The 23,045-nt window shown below is 40.2% G+C and overlaps 1 protein-coding gene across 5 annotated transcripts in view; it reads left to right on the plus strand.

Annotated features, from left to right (window-relative positions):
• Nucleotides 1-5,388: 5,388 nt before the first annotated feature.
• Nucleotides 5,389-23,045, plus strand: part of col7a1l (collagen type VII alpha 1-like) — a 55,347-nt gene continuing 37,690 nt past the window's right edge. For all 5 annotated transcript variants that reach the window (XM_056367947.1, XM_056367949.1, XM_056367950.1 and 2 more), the window contains exons 1-19: nt 5,389-5,581; nt 9,388-9,568; nt 9,806-9,965; nt 11,471-11,564; nt 12,895-13,068; nt 13,375-13,538; nt 14,579-14,708; nt 14,830-14,946; nt 15,263-15,418; nt 15,917-16,033; nt 16,170-16,316; nt 16,422-16,541; nt 17,253-17,411; nt 18,149-18,262; nt 18,410-18,559; nt 19,038-19,175; nt 19,744-19,890; nt 20,904-21,023; nt 21,825-21,971. In XM_056367947.1, the coding sequence (XP_056223922.1) occupies nt 5,506-5,581; nt 9,388-9,568; nt 9,806-9,965; nt 11,471-11,564; nt 12,895-13,068; nt 13,375-13,538; nt 14,579-14,708; nt 14,830-14,946; nt 15,263-15,418; nt 15,917-16,033; nt 16,170-16,316; nt 16,422-16,541; nt 17,253-17,411; nt 18,149-18,262; nt 18,410-18,559; nt 19,038-19,175; nt 19,744-19,890; nt 20,904-21,023; nt 21,825-21,971 (2,611 nt within the window). In that variant the 5' untranslated portion in view covers nt 5,389-5,505. The remainder of the gene's footprint in view (nt 5,582-9,387; nt 9,569-9,805; nt 9,966-11,470; nt 11,565-12,894; nt 13,069-13,374; nt 13,539-14,578; nt 14,709-14,829; nt 14,947-15,262; nt 15,419-15,916; nt 16,034-16,169; nt 16,317-16,421; nt 16,542-17,252; nt 17,412-18,148; nt 18,263-18,409; nt 18,560-19,037; nt 19,176-19,743; nt 19,891-20,903; nt 21,024-21,824; nt 21,972-23,045) is intronic.

A 23,045-nucleotide genomic window follows, 5' to 3' on the forward strand; every position in this document is an offset into this window, starting at 1 on the left:
ATGTAGCACAGTTGTAATGCATTCCTTGCAGGGTCAAAGCTCCTGAATAACCCCCACCTCTCTGTCTATCTGTCTCTCTCTTTGTCTATTTCTCTGTCTCTCTCGCTCTTAGCCAACAGGTTGCAGCAGCTTCACCCCCACATCGTCCCCACCCCCCTCTCCCCAAACGTTTCTGTACTTCAGCAGAGCCCAGAAAAAAAAAAGTCTGTGTCATTCAAGCAGTCTTAGACACATTCGAACACACCTACCTTCTCCTCATTCACTCACATACAGACACCTGGATATACACACTTTGATTCTCATGTACCTTTCAATGTATCATCTCCGATAACAACCTCTGCAGGATTTCTTTTATGATTTGATTTGATTTATTTATTTATTTTTGCCGCTTTCGGATGAAACTTTTTTTGTGTGTAATTTCCTCTCTCACCACTCAAAAGATCACCTGGATTGGAAAGTTAACGATGATTTACTTGTCTGCATTGGTAAGTGAAAATGTGTGGGCCCATTTTAGGGCCACAGTCAAAATCCATTACTTTAACTGCATTTTAATATGGTGCTTTATAGAGTAGTTTTGAATTCTTAACTGCCCACATACCCTTGTTACAGCCTAAGTGTCTGGACTAAAGCCAACACTTTTCATACTGATCCTTTACTGCAGCTCTCTACAGTACAAATTCTTCTTAAACAGCATTACTTGTCTGATATTAGTGCTTGCTGTTTTCCTCTTTTCTCATTGTCTCAGTTGATTTTAAGTGATAATGTACATTAATTGCTACAAGTGTACCATTCCCCTTGATTTAAGAGTATGCACTTACAAATTCACACCGTGTATGCAGTGCTGATGTCTTGTAGGCAAACATACACACATGGTGTTTGTGTTTATCTTTGCATGAGCACTCGGATTCTCTGCGGAAGTTAATGCAAAGATTTTACACCTGCAAACTTAATAGGAGCATAAAAACAAGATGTCATGCATTTTACAGTCATGTCAGCACTAATGTATTCATGAATAATAAGAAGAGCATACAAGGTTGTTTGTGAGAGCATTGTCAGGAGATGACACTATGTATAATGAATTGTGGAATTTTTTTTCCCTTATGCATAGACTTGTCTGAGTTGGTTGAATGCAAATGCAAAGCGATATTAAAGCAGTATGCTGCACTTTATGAGCTGTGTATTAGCGCTTTTATTTGTTAGTGTGTGTTTTAGCTGTAGATGTGATGTGTGTCACTAAAGATATCATACGTTGTAGTTCTAAAATGTGTTTGTGTCTGTGTGTTCACTGTTACCAGTTTCCCACCTACAGGGATAATCCATCCTGTGAAGTGGTGAGGTGGAAAATACCCTTATGTAGAAAAAGCTGACGTGCCGACTTACAGGGCATACGATGTGTGAATGAGTGTGTGTGAGGAAAGGAGATAGAGAACAGAGAGGGAGTATAAGGGCCAGAGACAGTAAACTTCATTTTGTTGCATTATTTAATCCTCTCGGGGCAGTGATAAACTAAAGCCCTCGGACACAATACACACACTTTCTCTGTGGAGAGTCTGGACAAAGTGCTTATGATCCCAGCGTGGTGTGAGTGATGGATGCAGTCTTGTGCAAGTGTTTTTTGATATGGGATACTCTCAAGCACTTTGTCTGAGTATGTGACTCGGGATGCAGACATTACAGAAATGTCTTTAGATGATTTTTAGCATGACTCTCTGGATGGCAATGACTCTCTGTCAGTTGGTTTGGCAACTATGTAATTGATTGCCATAAATTGAAATGTGAAGACAGTCATGGTTTCCAGTGGATGAATTGCAGGAACTCTGGTGATCCTTTGACTTTTTCACTACTGACATCACCAGGTCAAATTTATTTTATTTATCCAATGATTGCAAAAGTAATTTTCCATCATCCTCAGTTGGTCTTTGAGTTTAGTGCTAATAGCTACATTGTAGAATGCTAACATGCTGAACTAAGATGGTGAACATGGTAATTATGGCATCATACCCGCTATACATCAGCATGTAAGCATTATCGTTGTGAGCAGGTTGCTGACCTTAGCATTTAGCTTAAAACACTGCTAGTTGCTGCTTCAAATCTTTCCAAATCATTTAGATGAATGCAAAAACTAGTTCATGTTGAGCTAAAATCAACTTTTTCTGATTTATTCTCGCAGTTTACAAATTGTAATCCATGCTCTCAGAAATTCAACACAATGAATGCTGTGAAACATCCAGTGCAAAAAACTAAACAGTATTAATCTGCCCTTCGATCGAGATAAATTAGACTTGTTTGGCGGACGCTGTCGCCATTTAAATGTTTCTTTCCTTGTTCTCTGAAGAAAGTAATTTGTAAATTTGTAATCTGTGCGCAATTTATGAAACCATGGGCATGGATTGGAAATCTGGCAGCACAGATTACAAATGCGCACACAATATGTAAACCAAGAGTGGAGATTTACTTGCGGCTCAAATGACCCAAGGGGGATCCTTAAAATGCTCTACTTTCTTCAAGAAACTTCTTTCACTATTCATCGTGATAACATGAAAAGGAAAAAGATCACTCAATTGTTTCATCATATTGAAGCCATTGCAAAACTCTCAGGTTCTGCATAGCTGCTGCTTTTTTTCAACATCCATGGAAACCTATTTGAAAATCCCGCTGTAGGATAGATACAAGATACTAACTGTATAACCTGCACTGGCTGTCAGTCATGAAAACAAGATTTGAGTTCCTCTCTGTACTTCAGTAATAAGATGATACATGCAGAGACAGATCTTAGATCTGCATTGGTATGTGAGGGGGAGAACGTAGTTTTTTGGCAGTGTTACATTAGAGTTCAAGCCCTGCCAAGTCTTACTTCCATCTGCAGAGGCTGTGAACTAGTCAGCCTTCAGCCATTCTGACTTATTCAGACCAGGTGGTCAGATCACTGTGAGGAATTTTCGGGATGTCCGATTGGTTTGCATTTATTTTATGGCATTATGATATTAAATTTATAGTTGAATTATGACCTCATAGGGAAACACTGGAGATGATGTATTGGTTGATAGCAGGGTGAATGGAACATGAATCTTGAAAGCCAAAAGAAATCTGCTTATGTAGACTAGTTGAGTGAAGACAGCTCTCTCTTTGATGTTATGCTTATGAATTTGCAAAAGCACATGCCTATACAATACACACATACACACATACACACACAGACAGACACTTAGGCACGCATACACACTTATGTGGAGACGTGGGGGTTAGCAAGTTAATGTAAAACATAACAGCACAAACCATTTCCCTAGATCACAGTTAATGCGTTGAACGTGTTGCTCTCCGATGGAAGTTCATTCATTTCAAATGGGATAATCCTTTACTGCTGCAGGACTCCTCTGCCACTGCGTCGTGTGCTGATTTAAGTGTTGGATTTACTCTACTTAGACATTGATTATGCACACTTAACTGACTGTTGCTGCAGCTTTTTCTGTTGATACATTTCTGTTACTATGATTGGAGTATACTTCCATGCTTGCTTTTAAATATCACCCTCTAAGGTACATGTCTCAGTGGCAGATAATATGCCAGTAAAGCAGCTGCAACATCTCAATGGGACTGAGTTGCCTCCACTCATATTATGCCAAGTCAAAAACTGTAGCCTCGGGGCTAATCTTCTTCATGCTAACCTGAAGTTTCCTCTGTCTGTTAGAGGAAGAAAAAGAGGATTTGCTGTATCCCAGAGCGTTACTGTACCTTCAGTTGCCCTCATGCGCAGCTATTACTCTCCTTCCATCTAGATTTGCTGTGAAGAACAGCAGTGAGGCTCATCTGTCCAAATGTCCCTGTCCTGCTGTCATTTCTTAGAAACAAACAAAGACTATCGCCATTCACCTGTCTGCTACACAACCACAGCCGGACTTTTTAGGTGCTCAACTGCAGTGTGAGTGCTTTGTGCTTCATGTGTATCTTTGAAACAAAAGAAATCATGCCTCAGAAATATGATCACCACATTTGACCGCATTTTGCGTTACAGATAAAACGAAGTTAGGTATTTGTGTGTGTGAGTAAGTTTTCATGTGTCTGTCCTTTCATTCAAATGTTGCCTTTTCCCCACAATTTTGCAATGGTGTCACAGTGCCCTGGTCAAACATGAAACACCAAAACACACACACGCACGTACGTACACACACGCACACACACGTACATAAAAACATAACAGAGGACAGGTGGAAACTGTAATTAGACACACTTGGTGCCCATTATTGCAGATTTGCTATGGTGCTATATTTTTTTTTTTGACCAAGTGCAAAGAAGTATGCACACACACACATCGGAAGCGATTAGCCATGCTGTCTCGGCCTTATCTCTGTAGATTATCTCCTCTACAGTGTGAGTTCCAGGACATTGCAGGCCCCTCTGGCCCGCAGTCTAGGACAGGTGCACATGGTCCACAGGTTTGTCTGACCAGTCCAAAACATCTTTTCTACCTGTGGAATTCTCCGCTCCCCACAATAAACCACATTTAGAGGTAGAGAAAACCTACAAATAACCCCTTTGAATATAACCTAAATCAAAACATAGGACTACTTTGAACTTATAAAGGACATTTCCATATTCACAACTTAAAGCTAGCCTGTCAGTTGTTTCTTTTTGGCCTTGTGATTTGAGAGAAATGTGGAAATTCAACATCCACAGGTTTGACCCTTTTTATATGAATGAAAACTCTCAGGGTATCTTCATCAACTAGCAGGTTGCACTTGGAAGAGGTTACACTAGATTATTGGGGTAATTTGAATGCTCTCATTTGTTAACACTTCCCAATAACTGCTTTCAATAGCTGCGCTCATACTGGACAGTTTTAAATTTTTTTGATGCTTTTCTTTCCAAGGTGTCATAGGAATCTGTTGTAAAACTGTTAACAGGGACCACTCCTGTCTGCCAGTGTACACATACAATGATGGGAGCCAGTACAACATTATGCTAACCTGGATATATTGGCTTCAATCAGCCCAACCTACAGTACGTTGTAAAAAAAAATGAAATTTAAAATTTGATTGCGGTGGATAATAAATGGTGCAACTGTATGGGACTCTGTTGCATACACCCAAGCTACATTAAAATGTTTTCTTGTGCAGTATGGTATGAAAGTTGGTAACTTGGATAAATATGTCAAGGTCCTGCAACCTGTCTACAAAACTTTGAAGTTAGATGTGATAACCACCCTTGCATAATAACCGATTTAACACTGTGTGACTGGAAAAAACAAACTCTTGCCAACTTGCAAAAGCGTAACTTCTAGATAACAATCAGAAGTCTGTGACAAATTGAAAATAGCTGATTATGTTTTACCTTTGAGTGCCTTTAATGACTTTTTTCCGCACTCTGTTCATCTGTATTCTTTCAGACAAGAGGTGAGAAGAGTTGGAATTGATGGTCGTCGAGTGGAATTTAGGAAGGGGACTTGCGAAGCGAAGCACTGGGAGGAAGAGCAGGTGATCGAAGGAGGACGAGGAGGAGAGGAAGAGTATGGGCTGCTCTTCTGTGTGGATCTTTCTACTGTCCCTTTCTCTCTCCCATCAAAGAGTCGCAGCACAAACTGAAGGTAACTGATAATATTCCTACACCTAAATGTCACACTCACACACAGGTCATCAATTTGCTCCTAATGTTCCTCATCTGTTGTTTTTTAAATTCCCATATAGCACCATCACACCTTTTTCTATACTTTTTCACTCACCCACTTATTCATGTATTCAAAATGTCAGTCAGTGGTTCACTCCAGTTACCTTTTTCTTTTTCTTCATTACACTGCATTTTAACCAGTCATTCCCTCTCTAAAATCAGTTTGTTAATTCTGAGTCAAAACCATATGTGTGATTGTCAGAAATGTGCACGGGTCTATGAAATAGACGACTCGCATGCTCAGGCCAAAGAAAGGGCAGGTATTTAATGAACACAGTCTGTGCGGGTGCTCCATCATTAAATCTACACACCTGGATTGGTACACGGGGCAGACTCTAACCCAGCTCCAGTTTGTCTGCAGTCTGTGACTAGTCAGGGAATTTAAACATCTGCTTGCCTCATGTACAGTACAGCACTCTGTCTGCCAGCCTGTCAAACCCATCCCCTAGATACAGAACCTTAGCCTCAGGTGCTATTGGATGTCACCAAAAGGTCAATCAGCCAATCAAAAGTTAGACTTTCTCCACCTGGAATGTGGTTGGCAGAAAGTGATTGGTAAAGTTGTTGGGCAGAATTATGGAAGGATAAAAATAGCCCAGGGATATATTTGAAGCTACAGCTCCTTTGCAACTGTTATCATTGTCTGTTCTTGACATTGTTCATTCAAATGCCATCATGTGGTTGTCCACAGCAACCCTTGGGTCTACAGTGTTTCATATTACACCCAGGAAGGGGAATGTGATTGATTTTGAATCATTAAGTCAACAATATTTGTTGTATTAACAATGACTCAAATGACCATTGTGATGAACTCTCAGAGAGTTATCACCTAGGTCTACAGAACCATGGAGCTTTTTAGCCTCTTTTAGGTTCATGTTTTTCTTATATAGCTTACAAATGTACGGAAAGAAGCCGCGTGAGCAGCTTCCATCAACCGCCTTTCTGGTAGGAGCAAACAGCTCTTTTCAGACAGTATGAAAGTATGGTTCATTCCTGCAGTACTCTACCTGCCAAACAGCAAAAACCACACGGATAAAATGTGTGACTAGCAGCTAAAGAGCCCAATGTTTTCCTCAGGAGTTGGTGGAGACCAAATAATGACAATAATGAAACATTTTGCTGTGCGTATGAGTTGACAAGTGACCCAAGTCAGACACTCAAAACTCAATCAACACAAGACCTTGTGTGTCCAGCAGGTGCAAATAATGCTAACTTATGTAAAGTAACAGTGGGTAAACTCCCTGCAGAGGACGGTGCTGTTTCTCAAACATATACTTCAGACTTTTAAGTAGTGGTCTAAAGAGAAAGGTGAAGTCAAGAGCTTTGCAAACTCAAGAAATTGGATCATTTTTGTGTTCATACCGTCATCAAGAAGAGATGGGGAAGCAGGGGTTAGTAATAACTTTAATGCATGCATGTGTGTTGTGAGCTGCACTCGTTGCGATGTTTTATTAATCTGTGTGCGTGCACAGCAGCCGCTATGGTGTCCTACTATCAAACATACACAACTGTACTGTACTGTGAGTAATAATTCAAGAAACGCAGGACTACAAGTACAAGGACTAGTGTGGACTCCTCTGTTAATCAAATCAGATCAAAAAGTCTACATTTATTAAAATGTTACGTAATACCTGAATGTAACAACGCAGTTATGACTTGATTTGATGAGTGGATGACACAGCAGGGTAGAACCTAACATATGCCTACTCAGACAGTTCAGAATCAGTGTCTCTGACTGACCCAGGTGTCAGCCTTGTGTCAGCCAGCCGATGACTGTAGTGTTCTCTCTACGCCTTTGTTTTTCACCACATATTGAACTGCATGAAATTCAAATTAGAACCACGACATTATGAGACTGACTTGTCTGTTTACACCCACTGACTGCCCCAAAAGAGGTGGGAGTACAGCGCTGGAAACAGATCCTGAGGGAATGTGCATTTGTCACATCGACTGTTAGAAACATTGCCAATATCTGCTCTTTCTATCATTTAGTATTAGTCATTAAATAGTTTGTGTTTCTCTGCAAATTACTGCAGTTTGTTCTTCCACTAGAGTAACTTTTATATTAATCTGTATGGATAAAATCTGAACTTGATGGCCCTTTGAGTTTCTTTAACTTGTGCTTTCTGATGGTTTACATCTTTTCTCTTGATTTTGTTGGAGCTGATTGCAGTAGTGCATCATTATTTCTGAGACTATTTCTCTCCTGGCAGAATTTTCTGCAGCATATGCTGAAGCCACTGAGCTACATCTAATACGTAAATCAATGGTGGTCCAACACAGAGTTGTATACCACGTTTGCGATATCAGCATAGATAACCTTCAAGCAAACCATTCCTAATCCCTCAGCATGTGTTGCCTCCTTATCTTAGGCATGTGGTTCTCACCTGCCAGCCCAGACAGAAAAACTTCTGGATAATTGATCTTGTTTTCTACCTCAGTCTGTGTCTGTCTGACAGAGATCAACCTCCGGCTGCTTCCTTGCTCAAAGTCTCAACCATATTTTATGTGCTTTTACAGAACTCTCTGGAGTAGAAAATGTATCCCAGTGAATGGAAGAGCCACATGTTTATTCTAAGGTGGTTGGCTGCCTATATGAGGCTCAGCTCAGGGCGTTGTATCCTGTGAATTTGCATCTGTGTTTTTGCATCAGTGATGAATCCACAATTGCTGAATGTACGACACTAAAGCTTCCAAAGAGAGTAGCTCTGCACCAGAGAGCAATCCAAAAAAACTGAATTCCCAATGATATTCCGTTCCCTTGGTGCGTAGCCAGAAATGTATAGGTGTGCGAGGGAGAACATAATGTTAGGTCGCCATGGGCTGGAGACATATGTCACCCCCAGTGAATCCTGGGATTGCAGCCAAAGGGAGACGAGTGAGATTGTAGAAGAGAGAGAGCCTGGTAATGAAATAGAGGACAGCAGAGAAGCGGAGTTATCACTTACAGAACAATCAGCGGTGCCTATCTCTTATTCACTAACCTAATCAATGCTGTCGTCACCGTGGTTTATTGCATATGTAATACCAGAATATTGAGTTTGTGGGTGTTTGCAGACGCAGCAGATTTCTGTATGGGGTGTGTGCGTTTTGCTAGTACTGTACTGTATAGTGTGTGCATAAGGAGATGCAGGTGTATGTGTGTGCATATAGTCAGTGTGTGTGTCTGTCCTTTTAACTCCACATTAAAAAGCACCTGAATCCCTCCAAATGCAGCAGATCTTTTTGTTAAAAGCGTTTGTTTGCTTGAGCAGGGACACTCACCCTGATTTTGGGTGTGTTTACCTTATTATTCTAAGCCTTCCTCGTCGCTCGACCAAAGTTTTATTGCTGGAGTGCTCAGAATATTGATAGTCTCTTTGGCTCACTTGGGTCTCATTAAAAATTCATGGGGATTTTGTGTGGTGCCCTGGCTGCATGACAGCAGCAAATGAAAGGAAAACCCTCAACGTGATGGAACAAGACTGCTATCTGGTGGTCATTGTAGGAACACAATATCTCTTTAAGCTTTGTGGCTAAATTAAGCGCCTTATCCGTTAACCTTTAAAAAGATTTACTTTGGATTTTGTCCAAATTCATTTGAATATGAAAGCAAATGGCTGTTTTGGATTTAAGCTTAGTTTCTTTGCCTTTCTAAAAAAAAAAAAAAAAAAAAAAAAGAAGACATTCCCTCACTTCTGCCTCCTTTGTATTCATGCACTAATTCATCCATTCTTCTCTCCTCAGCATGCAGGACGGTGGTACAGGCAGACATAGTTTTTCTGGTGGATGAGTCATGGGGTGTGGGTCAGACCAGCTTCTCCAGTGTGAAAGGCTTCGTTTCAGCCGTCGTCTCCTCCTTCCAGGACAGTGTGGTGGGAACTGAGGGGGTACGCTTTGGCGTCACTGTCTTTGGGGATGTCCCGAGGTAAAACTCAAACACATGCATGGGCACAGCAAAGGATAATACACACTTTTGTGACTAATTATCACCAAGCTCACTTTTCATTCAATACTTAATTATCTAAATATAAAATAGCATTATTTGTTGACTTATTTTTCTTTTCTAATCGGGGTATATATTTCTTGGTTTTCTGTTTTTATTTTCACACTGTGTTAAGTTGTTCCATCATTTCTAATGATCTCTGTAATCCTTTCCTGGCAGGATGCGGATTGCATTGACAGACTATAGTTCACTGGAGGAGGTGCTCAGAGCCATCAGAGACCTGCCGTATGAAGGTGGATCCAGGAGGATCGGTGATACCCTCCAGTTTCTGGTCGACCATGTTTTCAGCCCTGTCATCAGTCGAGATCACGCCCCAAAGGTACAATGCTTCATCTAGTGCATAGCCAACTGCCTCTATTTGTGATACTGTGACAGTTTTGGGTCCAAAAAATATCTACTGCAAACTTTTAACATGCACATTGAAAACTGAAGAGCTTTAATCTTGTTAAATGTTTGACAAAGTGTGGATACACAGGCAACAGAGAGATGACTGATTTGAAATTACAACCCACACTGCAAAGACTGCTGCTTCCAGCTGGCCAGCAACATGCATATACTTTATTTTCTGGCCCTGTGTGAAAGCAAATGACAGGAGTCTGTTTTTGTACTCCACGGGATATTATGGAATAACAAACAAAATGAACTACCACAAATACTTCTACTGTGAATCTCATTACACCATCTTGTTATATACTTGGAATACAAATAATGATTTTGCTTAGTTTTGCTGTCTTTTGCTTGGGGACAAAGAAAAAAAAAGTTGGAGGCAATATATTTTCCCATGCAGATTCAGTTTGCTGAATGGCTGTCGAGAAGGGATGACATATGCCAACAGTGGCAGACACACTGCATAAAGTCCAACCAAGATGGTCAGTCACAGATGCTCAGTGATGGAGATTGACCTGCTTTGTCAGAAGGCCCTCAGAAATGATATGTTAAATTGGTGCTGGTCTTAACCTTGAACCCTAACCCACATGCAATAGTCAGCAACTTAAGTAAACTTGTCTCTTAAGTGTCCAAATGCACTTTTTAGCTTTTTCAGCTAAATTTCTCTGACAGTCTAATGCTGTGGTGTATTCTCAGTAAAACACAGCTGGTTAGCATTCATCTCTCTATCTCTGACTGTGTGCGAAAATCATTTTGTGCAGCAGCACAGTTGACGTGGGAAGGCAGAGAGTTGAGGATTAGCTGATATATTGAATTGTACAGCCAGAGCACATGCCAAGAAGGAGCTACTTTCTCATGTTGATGCTTTCTAGCTTCCTCCTTCATTGACTGAGGGGTGACCTTTGAATGAACTGAGTAAATTTTCCTTAATGGGCAAATTATCAGTCTCAGTTGAGAGCTAGCATCCTTGAATTCCTTTTTGTCTTGGTTTGATTTATTTAATTATGTATTCAATAATGGGCTAAACCATGTCAAAAGTCCATGGAGGCTTTTATGAGCATAATACGTTTTGCAAGGATGCTCAAAAGATTATTTGGAGGTTGTATTTAAACCTCCTGTGATATCAACAATAGGGAAGTGCACGTCTTTTTTTTCGAATAAGCATTAAAGGTAGAGACAAAATTATTAAAACTGACCCAGCTTGCATTATTATTTTGTTATTTCAAGATGGCATTTTCACAAAATGTGCTATGTAAATTTGATACAATAAAAATCTACAATTTTTTGATTTTGGACAAACGATGCCCACATAAATTAAAATTGCATACATTTAATCCATTAATATATGGTGGCGTCAGTCATATATCTTATTTTTTAAATGTATATATTATGTCTAACGACTTTACATATGCAATTTTCTGCCTCTTTTGTGTACAGATTGCTGTTTTGATCACAAATGGACGTTCAGACGACCAGGTCGATGCCGCAGCCAGAGCTGTAGCTGACAGTGGGATTTCTCTCTTTGCAGTAGGTGAGTGTGGAAGTTGGTATTGTGAATTCCTGCAACATCCCCACTGCAGCCGTGGCCCTCAGATTTTATCCGAGCTGTGCCGGCTTATCTGCGGTGTTTGCAGTTAGAAAATTCATGTCCTGTACATTTGAATTCATTGGATTCAGTGTGTGTATTTGCGAGTATGTGTGAGATTCTTGTTTCAGAGTGTGCGAGTGCACTCATGCAGGTATATGTATGTGCAAACATAACAGCGTCTACTAAATATGTATGTAGGAATAAGTGAGTGATTAATTCAGCTCCTATACTGTATACATAAAGGTGCACTTTCTGATAGTATGTGTTGCATCAGCAAAGCTATTTCAGTTTACACCTTTCTCCCTGCTCATGAATAAACACCGCTTCTTGTCCACAAGTTTACTTACACATATCTTACCCTCTTTCTCCTATACACATCCGTAAGCACACAAGCCTGCAACTTATTCCCTTCAGCTGGGAGCAGTGCAATAATTACTGCTCATTAGCCGATGGTGCGCTAATCACAGCCATTTTTCATTAGGCGATTCAGTGTCCCCCATCTGCACCTCTGACACCAAGGCCTGCTCCTCTCGTTCATCACTCCCGCAGAGAAGCGCCACACGTATCTCATGCAGCCAATGCTTGTAGAGCCTGTGTAGCATGGAAATAAACATACTGTATGTACAGATATGTGTGCCCACATGCATGTTCTGTACATAAAAATAATTTATCTTGTTCAGGTGCTGAGCTCAAATAACTGTAACTGTGAATTAACTCTCCCAAAAGAATACAACACAGTCATCTGCTTCTCTTCAAATTCCATCCTTTCTTGCATTGAGACAGTATAACCTTTGGAGCCCAGATTGGGTCTTTATCAGGTGTTTGTCAGGGCCCACTTCCACAAGATGGGGCCTGACAAGCACACATAATACTACAATCTGAGATAGGTGCCAGGAACCTTTGATTATTTCTACAGTATGCATGTGCATGAGTATCTACATCTTTTTCATGACTTGAAATGCAACAGCTCCCCCTAGTGATGTCTGTGGGGAAGCATGTGGAGGAAATGCAAGGAAAAGATGTCAAACATATGAATGAGATCACACTGAAAATAGTTTTTCACTCATTTCATTGTGCATTAATCTAGAACCACCCCCCCCCCCCCCCCCAAAAAAAAAAAAATCATATACAGGATGTGTAGCTGATTATTCATCATATTAGCTGTTCTTGAAAGTTTGTATTTATCTGTCTTGGCAAATATCAGTGGACTGTAAAGACTACTGTTGTGTTACCTCACATTTTCCTTTTGTCTCCTTGCCTGTCCTGTGACCAGGGGTTAGGGGAGCTGATGAATCACAGCTGAGGGGGATTGTGTCCGAGCCTCATGAGGAGCACTTGTTGCTGGGTGCTGACTACTCTCTTCTGGAAGCCGTCCTTCCCAAACTGTCCCGCAGGGTGTGTTTCACAGCTTCTGAACCACCACTTCCTGTGAAAATGTCCCAGCCTGGTGAGTTAATACACACACAGCATGAAAGCAAACGTCTTCTTAACAAATTGAGATTTCCCAAGTATTTAGCTACCTCATACTGCCAGCTGATGGCATTTTTATATTGATGAATTGTATTTCACTCTAAAGCATGAAAAAAAAAAAAAAGAATAATTGTTTTCTATTATTTCACACCACACTGGAGCTTTCAAACTAAGATGGATTTGTCTTTCAGGCAAATTATATGTCTAGACCATCTGCATTTTCCTCACTCTTTTATTTCTTTTTTTGTCTCATCCCTCTTTCCATACCTTCTCCCACTTCCAGTTTTAGAGCGCATAGTGGGCCCCAAAGACCTGCAGGTCAGTGAGTTGGCCCACAGCTCCCTCAGACTGACATGGAGCCAGGCCACAGGTGATGTCACTGGATATCGCCTCCTGGTTACCCCTCTCACCTCCAGGGGACGCCCCCTCCCCCCACAGCAGAGACAGGTGAGGGACTGTGAATATGGAGTCGTGCTGCTTGTGACAGAGCATGGATGATGTTATCATTTTGGGTGTGTTATTAGTTTAACTATTTATAGTGGGTCAGAGCATAGATATGACTTTCACTGCTGATGAATCATTTCAAAACTCAAAGACTTTCACAAACTGAAAAGACTGTCAAATCCTGTGCAATAAATCTCGGTTTAGGCTTGTGAAGTTTACTTTGCAACATGAAGTGCAGATTCTAAGATGATTTCTGAAGTAGGGCGGGGAAATGTACGGAGTGTGCTGAAGGGGTAACAAATACAAATATTGACTGACATGGGACTTGATGGGCTGATGGGATACCTGACACATCTATGAATCCTCCTATGATAGGGACATTTTTCCTTCCATTTGATAAAGATTGATTTCCTGCTACAAAAAGTTCACAACATCCTTCAATTCTTCAGGGAAGTCAGGACTGCTTATGTCCTCAGTGATGCCAAAAACACAAGCGTCTAGCTAGAAGATAAATGCAGGTCACCTCGGAAACCCATATATTTATCAAAACGAAATCCAGCGAGTCATCTCTCATTGCAGCCTGAGTTACTGTGCAATTCCCTCTGTGTAACTGTCCAAACTCACCACAATGTTGCATCAATGGGGTTGGTATTGTGGTCAATTTCTCCAACAATATCTATGCTTCTGTGTTTATTTTCATGATATTACTGAAGCTGTAGCTGTGATAGAGATGGAAAATTATGCTACAGAAACACAAGAGGGATATTTTAGTCTCTGATTTATGTTATAAGGCACAACATGGCACCTAATTTAAATATAATAGAGAATAGGGTATTGGACAGAAATGTAAACAAAGCGTAAGGATGCTGATGTTTTACTGTGGTAAACACTTATATGAGAAGTGAAGATATAAATATAATTTTGTTTAAGACAAGATGTTTATTCAAGTACACTTTGCATCTCATACAAATACACACACACACATACACACCCATGTGCACACTAAGCTCCTCTTCATCTGTCATATTTTGTGTATGCAACAGATTGATCTGAAGGCAGATGTGAGCACAGCACTGGTGACAGAGCTGAGTCCTAAAACAGACTATTCCCTCACTGTCTATGCCATCTACCCCAGCCTCATAGGGGACTCTGTGACAATCACCTCCCAGACAAGTAGGTGTCAAACAGGTGTCAGTGCACACTAACATACCTGTTAGAAAATACAAAAATATATGCATGTCTATTTTTAAAGTTTGCCGTACCTCCTTTTCCTGAACAAGTCCCTCTCTCTTAGCCCCTTTGCCACAGCCGTCAAACTTCCGTGTGATTGAGGAGGGTCTGTTCTCGTTGCGCCTGGGCTGGACGCCTCCTTTAGGGAAGCTCAGCGGGTTCAAGATCTTCATCCCAAGATGTATGCCAACACTACACCATGCAACTATGATTATTTACTGCAGACCAATATGTACATATCAAGTGTTTAGGAGTATTTATGTTCATAATATTATACCTTAGAGATATGAATATTGTTTGTGAAGATGTGTAATTCAAATCTGACATTAGAATTAATTTAACCATGTTGAAGTCTGGTGTATTTGTTGAATGAAAGCCATGATCAGTTCAGAGATGCTTTTCAACCATTTGATCTAATACGAGGCAGTCGGCGCCACACTGTTTGAAAGGCGTATTTCTTGGGTATTGATTTGTTTGGATTTATGATTGTTCTGCAGCCAACCGACCAGGATTTACTTATGAGCAGCTGCTTCCTGGAACCACCTCTTCTCATGTGATTGACAGCCTGGAGGAGGATAAGAAGTACACTATCAGTATTTATGCCGTTTACCCGCAGGGACCAAGCGAACCAGTTTCAATAGTGGGCAAAACACGTACGTTTATTGACTGGTCAAAATGCCATCATCATATTCATTTTCATAAACAGGAAAGCCAAAGATCAAACTTTTTCACATCCAAGTGCTACCATATGTAACACGGTAACAGTCTGGATAGCTGTAAAAGTCATGTAATAGAGTATGAAACAAGATATAACACATGGGAGTAAATACCAAGGTGTAGTACCATAATATATCCACAGTAGGGTGATGTTGTTCAAGATAAAGATACTAATAAGCATTAGGTCTATTAGATACAGTAAAACTCTCATTTATCTCTGTTTCATGCCACTTTGAAGAAATATCTCTGGAGGCTTTGTTTTGATTTAGACTGGTTTAGATTAGTATGTTTTTATATCTCATTAAATAAATTATTCTAAATAACCTCACTTTCTGTCATTGCTATGGTTTTGTGGCTCACTAAATAAAATTAAATATAAAATTTGTGTGTGTGTGTGTGTGTGTGTGTGTGTGTGAATGGGGTATGTTTAACAGTAAAACTGGTCCCGGTTCAGCAGTTCCTGGTCCAAAACGCCACCACAGACACTGTCCAGGCGAGGTGGGTTTCAGTTAAGGGCGCCACAGGATACCGTCTGACATGGGCATCCCCAGGTACTCTGGTTACACTACCTTTTATGTGAACAAAAATGTTGGATATTAACCTTATAGTATAGCATCCTACTATTAGTCATAAAGTTGCTACTAATTTATGGCATTCAGTTATCCAGAGCCTTGTCGTGTCTTTTAGATGGTCACATAGAGAACATAAATCTCGGGGATACCTTTAACTTCTACATGATCCAGGGCCTCCACCCAGGCTCTGAGTACACCGTTACTATCAACCCCATCTTTGGCGACATCGAGGGGCCTGTCACCTCCACCAAAGTCAAGACACGTAAGGATGCTTGCAAGAAAGTACTATAGTAAAAGCATGAATGATTACAGTATTAAAACCATGACTCACACAACCCCCCTCCTTCTCTCTTTGTCCCCCTGTTAGTGGAGAGCAGTGCAGTCCAGACTCTGAAGGTGTCTGCTGTCACCACCAGTGCTGCTGTCATCTCATGGAACAGTGTCCCAGGAGCCACAGGATACAGACTGGCCTGGGGACCCACCCCAGGTGATTTCACACATTTCTTCTTTTTTTTTTTTTACATCACACACCATTGTTCATATGAAGATAAGATCTGGTCCTTCCAGTGATACATCTCAGAATTCTTGTGGAGTCATGTTTGTATTACATTTCTATATATTCTTAAGATACAGCATACAGGCCCATGATGCCTTTCTACAGCAAGTGTAGGGTAAAGTCAAGGCCAGTTTATTTGTATAGCATGTCTCATACATAAAGGCAATCTAAATTGCTTTTCTTGGTCTTTGTTAGGACTCTTTTTTTGTTTTGGGACAAGACTATTACATTAATCTAACCTGCTGGAAATGAAAGAATGGATTGCTTTCTCTAAGTCTTGCCTGTTTATGAATTTTCTGATTCTTGCAATGTATTTAAGATGGTAGAATGAGGACTTTCTGATGTTGTCCAGCTCTTTTTTCTCCTGGTGACAGACTCACTCTGCCAAGAGCTTTTTGAAATGCCACTATTTTCACAATCCATCACATCCATCCCGCTAGTCTGCCAGGAGTATGTGACAGGTGGCACAGGGAGTCACTTTGATGAAATACAAATGTTGGGAAAAAAAGGAGGATGAGGAGGATGTTGTTTCCAGAGAATGGGGGCACTGATGCTGAGCTAGAGTTCACATGGACAGCAGGTCATAATCAACTGAAAGTGAAAGGAATGTGTCTTTATTGTTTATGTTAATAATGTTTTCAGAGTTTGTTGGTCGGGACCGCCCCAGGCAGTTGGCTTTGAATGGCAGCACCACAGAGTACCACCTCAAGAATGTACCCCATGATACAGAGTATGTCCTGACTCTGTATGTGCTCTTTGGATCCGTGGTGGGGCCTGGTATCAGTGCTACCTTTAGAACATGTGAGTACCAGTATTCATTATATCTCCTACCTACCAGAGGTACCACTGAGTTTCAGGAGAGGTTAGAATGGACTTCCTCAATTGGCAGACTGTGCCAAGTCAAAACATAATGATGCTCTGCTGAGGTTGTGTGTAGTGTCTCACACCTTTGTGGTGTCTTTGTTTGACTGACAAGTCATGTGCCCATTTTAACCACCATCCCTGCTGTTGTCACTTGTAGTATGCGTCAGTGAGCCCGAGTCAGCAGGGCTGCAAGTTGAAGACTTCACAATAAAAATCCAAAGGGTTTTATTTTGACTTGGCCTATTTCTCCTTCACTTCTATGGCACAGAACTCTACTAGTACAAAATACTGCACCCTTTCCATTCATAAAATTTCAATTAAATTATATCATTTGTATTAATAGTCCAAGGAGGTCAGTTCAAAATGACTTAGGAGGAAAAAGTATTTAACAGCTTAACCACAGCCACAGACACAATAAAAGCTAATTGCTAGTTCTACTGAGCAGTTCACAGGTAATGAGAGTAAATCAAAGTGCTGCTAAAAGACAGGGATGAGGTAAGAAAGGAAGAAATTAATCAGGCAACCACAGTGCACATGGAGTTTAAGCATTTACATGTATTGTAAAATGTGTGTGTGTGTGTGTGTGTGTGTGTGTGTGTGTGTGTGTGTGTGTGTGTGTGTGTGTGTGTGTGTTGCCATTTTGTATTTACATGTTTCTTCCTCCCTCGTCTCAGCTCCTTTGGGCTATGTGTCCAACTTCAAGGTGACATCGTACACCAGTACCTCCATAGATGTGGAGTGGAGTCCCATTGTGGGAGCCACAGAGTACAAATTGTCATGGAACTCAGGTAATGTGAAAACTTTCTTTTTTCTTTTTTTACCTGTCAGATAACATGTCAGCCCCTTTAAAGCCCTTATATTCACTGTTTGCCTGTTTTACACTCTATGAAATATTAATTATGTGTATGTATGTTTGTGCAACTGCATGCCTGCAGATGATAGCAGCCCTCAGTCCCACTACCTGGACCGCAGTGTCCTCTCCCACCGCATCGAACACCTGAACCCACAGTCCACCTACATAATCATCATCTGTGCAGTCTACGGCAACTCAGAAGGACCAGAAATCTCCCTATCTCAGCTCACAGGTACAGAACAGAAGTGAGGTCTCACAGTTTATTTTAATGTATCATGATTCATCTTTAGATCTAAATAGTTCTGTGCAGCTGTGCACCCATTGTAATTAAATGGGTAGGGACAGTGAAGTTCTTCATCCCGTGCCATGGCACCCTTGTGGTGTCTGTGTTTGACTGACAAGTCATGTACTTTGGGCTTCCCATTTTAACCACAGTTCCTGTCGCTGTCACTTGTAGTATGTATCACTGAGTCAAAGTCAGCAGGGGTGCTATCATTTTATCACTGTCACTGTCAAAGTTAGTGTGTGTTTTATTACACTGACAAATGGTAGGGTGTGTGAGTAAAACCACACCAGCTCATCCAGCTCAGAGATTTTGGAGAGGCCCTTTTTTGCATCATGAATTTGACCTGACAATATCATATTGTATAGAATTAAACCAGGATGAACATTTTATCAACTGACAAGTTATATGGTGTTTTTACTTTCAGCTGCTGTGTCAGACTCAGAGCAAATCCAGGCTGTGAGAGGGCTGAAGGTTGTGGACATCGGAGTCAACTCCTTTACCTTGTCCTGGAGGAAAACACCAGGGGCTTCTGGGTACAAAATATCCTGGATCCCCTTCCTGGGTAGGGGACCACATCCTGTATACATCCTGCTTACACATGATACTCACATACTGTATGTTCATGCATGTATGTACAGGTGTGGACACATGCATGTGCTGCACCTATGTTTACACAATTTACTGTACACCTAAAGAACTGTTGACTGCAAAACGTTTTGTTCCCATGCTCGGTTCTGATTGGAGTTTAAAGCTAAAACCTGATAAGTGGACAGTTGTAACCATTTATATGTTAATTCAATGCCTAACAAAAAAAAACCTACATAAATGAGTAGTGACTTTATATAGCTCCACTTCAACAAATACAAATAATCTCTGACTAATAACATAATACTTAATTCCACTGACTAAGAATATTAAACATTTCATGGATATTAGCATCATTTTTCAATTAAAGTAACTTGTTACTACCATTTTGTATAATGGGAATTTACTTTTAGCTCTTAAAAAATCACTGTTTAGACTTTTGTGGCTCATTGTGTGAGAGTTTCAATCGTAAATGAGTACACAGCATTGTTGTTCCACACACTCATTATCTTCTACATGCTGGATTTTATTATTCTCTGCTCTAGGGGGTGATGAGAAGTCCCACGTGGTATCTGCTGCCTCCACCACCTTCACCATCCGCAACCTGCAGGAGAGCTCAGCTTATAAGATCCAGGTGGCCTCTATGGTGGCCAACAGGGAGGGCAGCCCAGTTCTGGTCACTGCACGCACCTGTGAGTCCTGCCTGCCCCAACAGTGAGGAACAGTATGAGGCGTGTGTTCGCAGTCAGAGGTTTTCAGGGAGACATTTATACATTTAAATGTTATACAAATTAGTACTATAAGTGTTTTAAATATTACTGATAACTCTTCTCTTGAAGTAATGAAAAGTTTGCCCCCTTAAATATTGACCAGGGAATAAGGGACCACTGCCCCACTGCCTGCAGAAAGTTCAATGTATCCCCGAGAAAATAGATAAAGGTTTATGATGATCATATCATTTGTCAAAGTTCACCATCCTGTAAAATACTCTTTACGCATATAGCTGACATTGAGACCAAACTTGGAGACTCTGGTAAGCCTCCATAGTTTTCACTCTGTTAAAATAACCTTGAGCAGATTCAGAGCTTCTATAACTCAGGGGAGGGAAAGCAAAAAAAAAAAAACTCTTCAGTGCAGTTTTAAAATTCTGTAAGAATATTTTTCTCCAATGATATCTTCACCTTTATCTTTTCTGCATCAGATTTCATTTTCTTTACGTTATTAAGCAGATTGGGTATCTATCAATCAAATGAAAAGGACCCACAATAAAAACAGTTTCTTCATCAGCATCATTATAAAATGTGTCAGTATTTCCTTTATATTTTTGCTTGGTTACAGTAAGCTACATACTCAATTTTTTAGCAGCACACAGTTTTGTACACAGATTTGAAAGTTGGGGGGAAAAAAGATCACTGTATGCTGATATCCTTGAGATATCAGTATTGGGAGAGAAAGAGCTGGAACAGTGCATCACTAGTATCCATGAATATTGTAATAACAATTGTATATAAACATTTATCAAACCTTAGATTGAAATGTTGCAGGATATATAGCAAAAGCAATAATGTTGATTTGAATTATGGCCCTTTTTCCATTATTCATGTGGGGTTTTTTTGTCTGTTTTTGGTTTGTGTGTGTGTGTGTGTGTGTGTGTGTGTGTGTGTGTGTGTGTGTGTGTGTGTGTGTGTGTGTGTGTGTGTTTCAGTGGATCTTCCGAAAGTGAACGGCTTTGCTGCTCTGAACACAACAGACAGCAGCACTGTTCTGAACTGGACACGAGTGGCAGGAGTCTCTGGTTACCTTCTCTCCTGGAGGCACATCTCAGGTCAGTGGTAAACCACAATGTTTTACCCTTAATTTCGCATTACATTAACATTTATGCAATTGTAAGTCAAATAGTTTAATTCCCATACTGTGTAAATTTAATTGTGTTGTGTATTGAGCCCAGTCATGAGCACTGTTTTATTTAAAGTGGTATTGTTTTTTTGTTTTTTTAAAATCAATATTAATTTCAATAAATTCCAACTACATTGTGACTGTAATGGGCCCCCCAGGGTTTGAAGTGGCAGTAGCATGAAACATGTTATTGCAATGTGTATTGAGTCACAACATAAGCACAATTTTGTTGAAAAGGGAAAGATTAAAAAAACATTCACAATATTAATATTCATGTGTTATCATTCATGCAGAGTTTTTACAAGCTCACATTTCCTTTACTGGGAAATGTCTGTGATGTCAGTACAATGACACAGTAGTACAGTACACAGTACAGTTCCAGTGCTAGTTTGGAAAGATTAAATGGTTATTAGTGTCACTTTGAAATTCAGTACACAGAACATCTTAACACTTCTCACACAACATTTCTTCATAAATGTCCAGACATGTCATAATTACTTGATCCATTCCCAGTGAGCCACAACTTGACATAGTTTGGTCTTTAATCTGATCATTTGTATGACACATCATTGTGTGACAGAACCTTGTTAATTTGAAAATCACTGTTTCTATTCATTACTGTTGACTAAGCTGTATTTTAACAGGGAGGCGTGTTTTCCTATTTAATATTCCTGGCATCTTGATTCAACTTACAATTAATTCCCTGCAACTTCTTTGTGTGTCATTTCAGTATTGGAGACTAAAACAGAGACCCTGGGTCCTGGTTTCACTTCGTATAAGATCAGTGATCTCCTGTATGGCAGAACGTATATTTTCACCATCAGACCTTTGTATGGAGAAGTGGAGGGACCTATAAGCACTGTGTATCAAAGAATATGTAAGATGTCACTTCAATGCTTTGATTATATCTCTGAAACATCCATGAATCCCGGTTTTACATGCTACAATATGCTAACCGTCGACATTTAAGATTAGCTAGTTTAACTGCCAGATGTATCTGTGGCGTAGCTGACATTAGCTTGGTGATATTTTAATCCGTTTAACCAGTAAGTAATGTTATTATGAAATATGGTCATATATGTGACCATCAACTAAACTCAAACTCAAAATGCTGTTTAACAATGATGAAAAATTGAAAAGTTTTCAATTATTGAAATTTACCTTAATTTACAAAATATTACGCTAATAACGTTAATGCTAATGTAGCTAAACATTGTTGGCTAGTTTAGCATAATCAGATATTTCCCTTTCATTCTTAACTGCATGAAAATGCACATTTCTCTGTATATGCATACATATATTTAAAAAGATAATAACCTACCTACATTTGATAGGTAGTTAAGTTTAATATAATCACGGACTCGTTATACTGGTATTATTGGTTTTACTAGAAACTAGCTAGTAGGGTTGCACGGTATACCGGTACCAGTATAGTACCGCGATACTAGAGTTTTGAAAACGGTACTATACCAGCATTTAAAAACAAACGGTACTTTTATTTCATTTTATTGAATGCAAATGAATTGGTAAATTGGAGCCTGTCTCTTTAAGCACAGCGAGGCCAGCGAGTGTGACGTATGACTCGCATGTTTAGACTGAGGAGGAGAGAGAAACGACAAGTCGCGTCTTAGACGGAGCGGGTTGAAGAAAATACCGTAGATAGAGATGGCAGCTGCAGAAAATCCCGTACTTGTGGTCAAAATGGGGGCCCGAAGTACGGTGTGGAAATATTTCGGGTTCAAACCGAACGATAAAGGCGAGCCACTGAACCCAGAAACACCTCAGTGCAAGCGATGCTACAAAGTGTGTCTCGCAAAAGCATGCAACACTTCAAACCTGTCGAAACATTCAAAGGACAACCATGCGGACTTGTTCCGAGACTTCAGTCAAGAACGACAGGTGATAATGTTGTTCACCAGTTCCACTGCACTGTAATGTCAATGAAAGAAGT

This window comes from Seriola aureovittata, chromosome 22, assembly GCF_021018895.1.
Source record: "Seriola aureovittata isolate HTS-2021-v1 ecotype China chromosome 22, ASM2101889v1, whole genome shotgun sequence".
NCBI classification, from domain to species: domain Eukaryota; kingdom Metazoa; phylum Chordata; class Actinopteri; order Carangiformes; family Carangidae; genus Seriola; species Seriola aureovittata.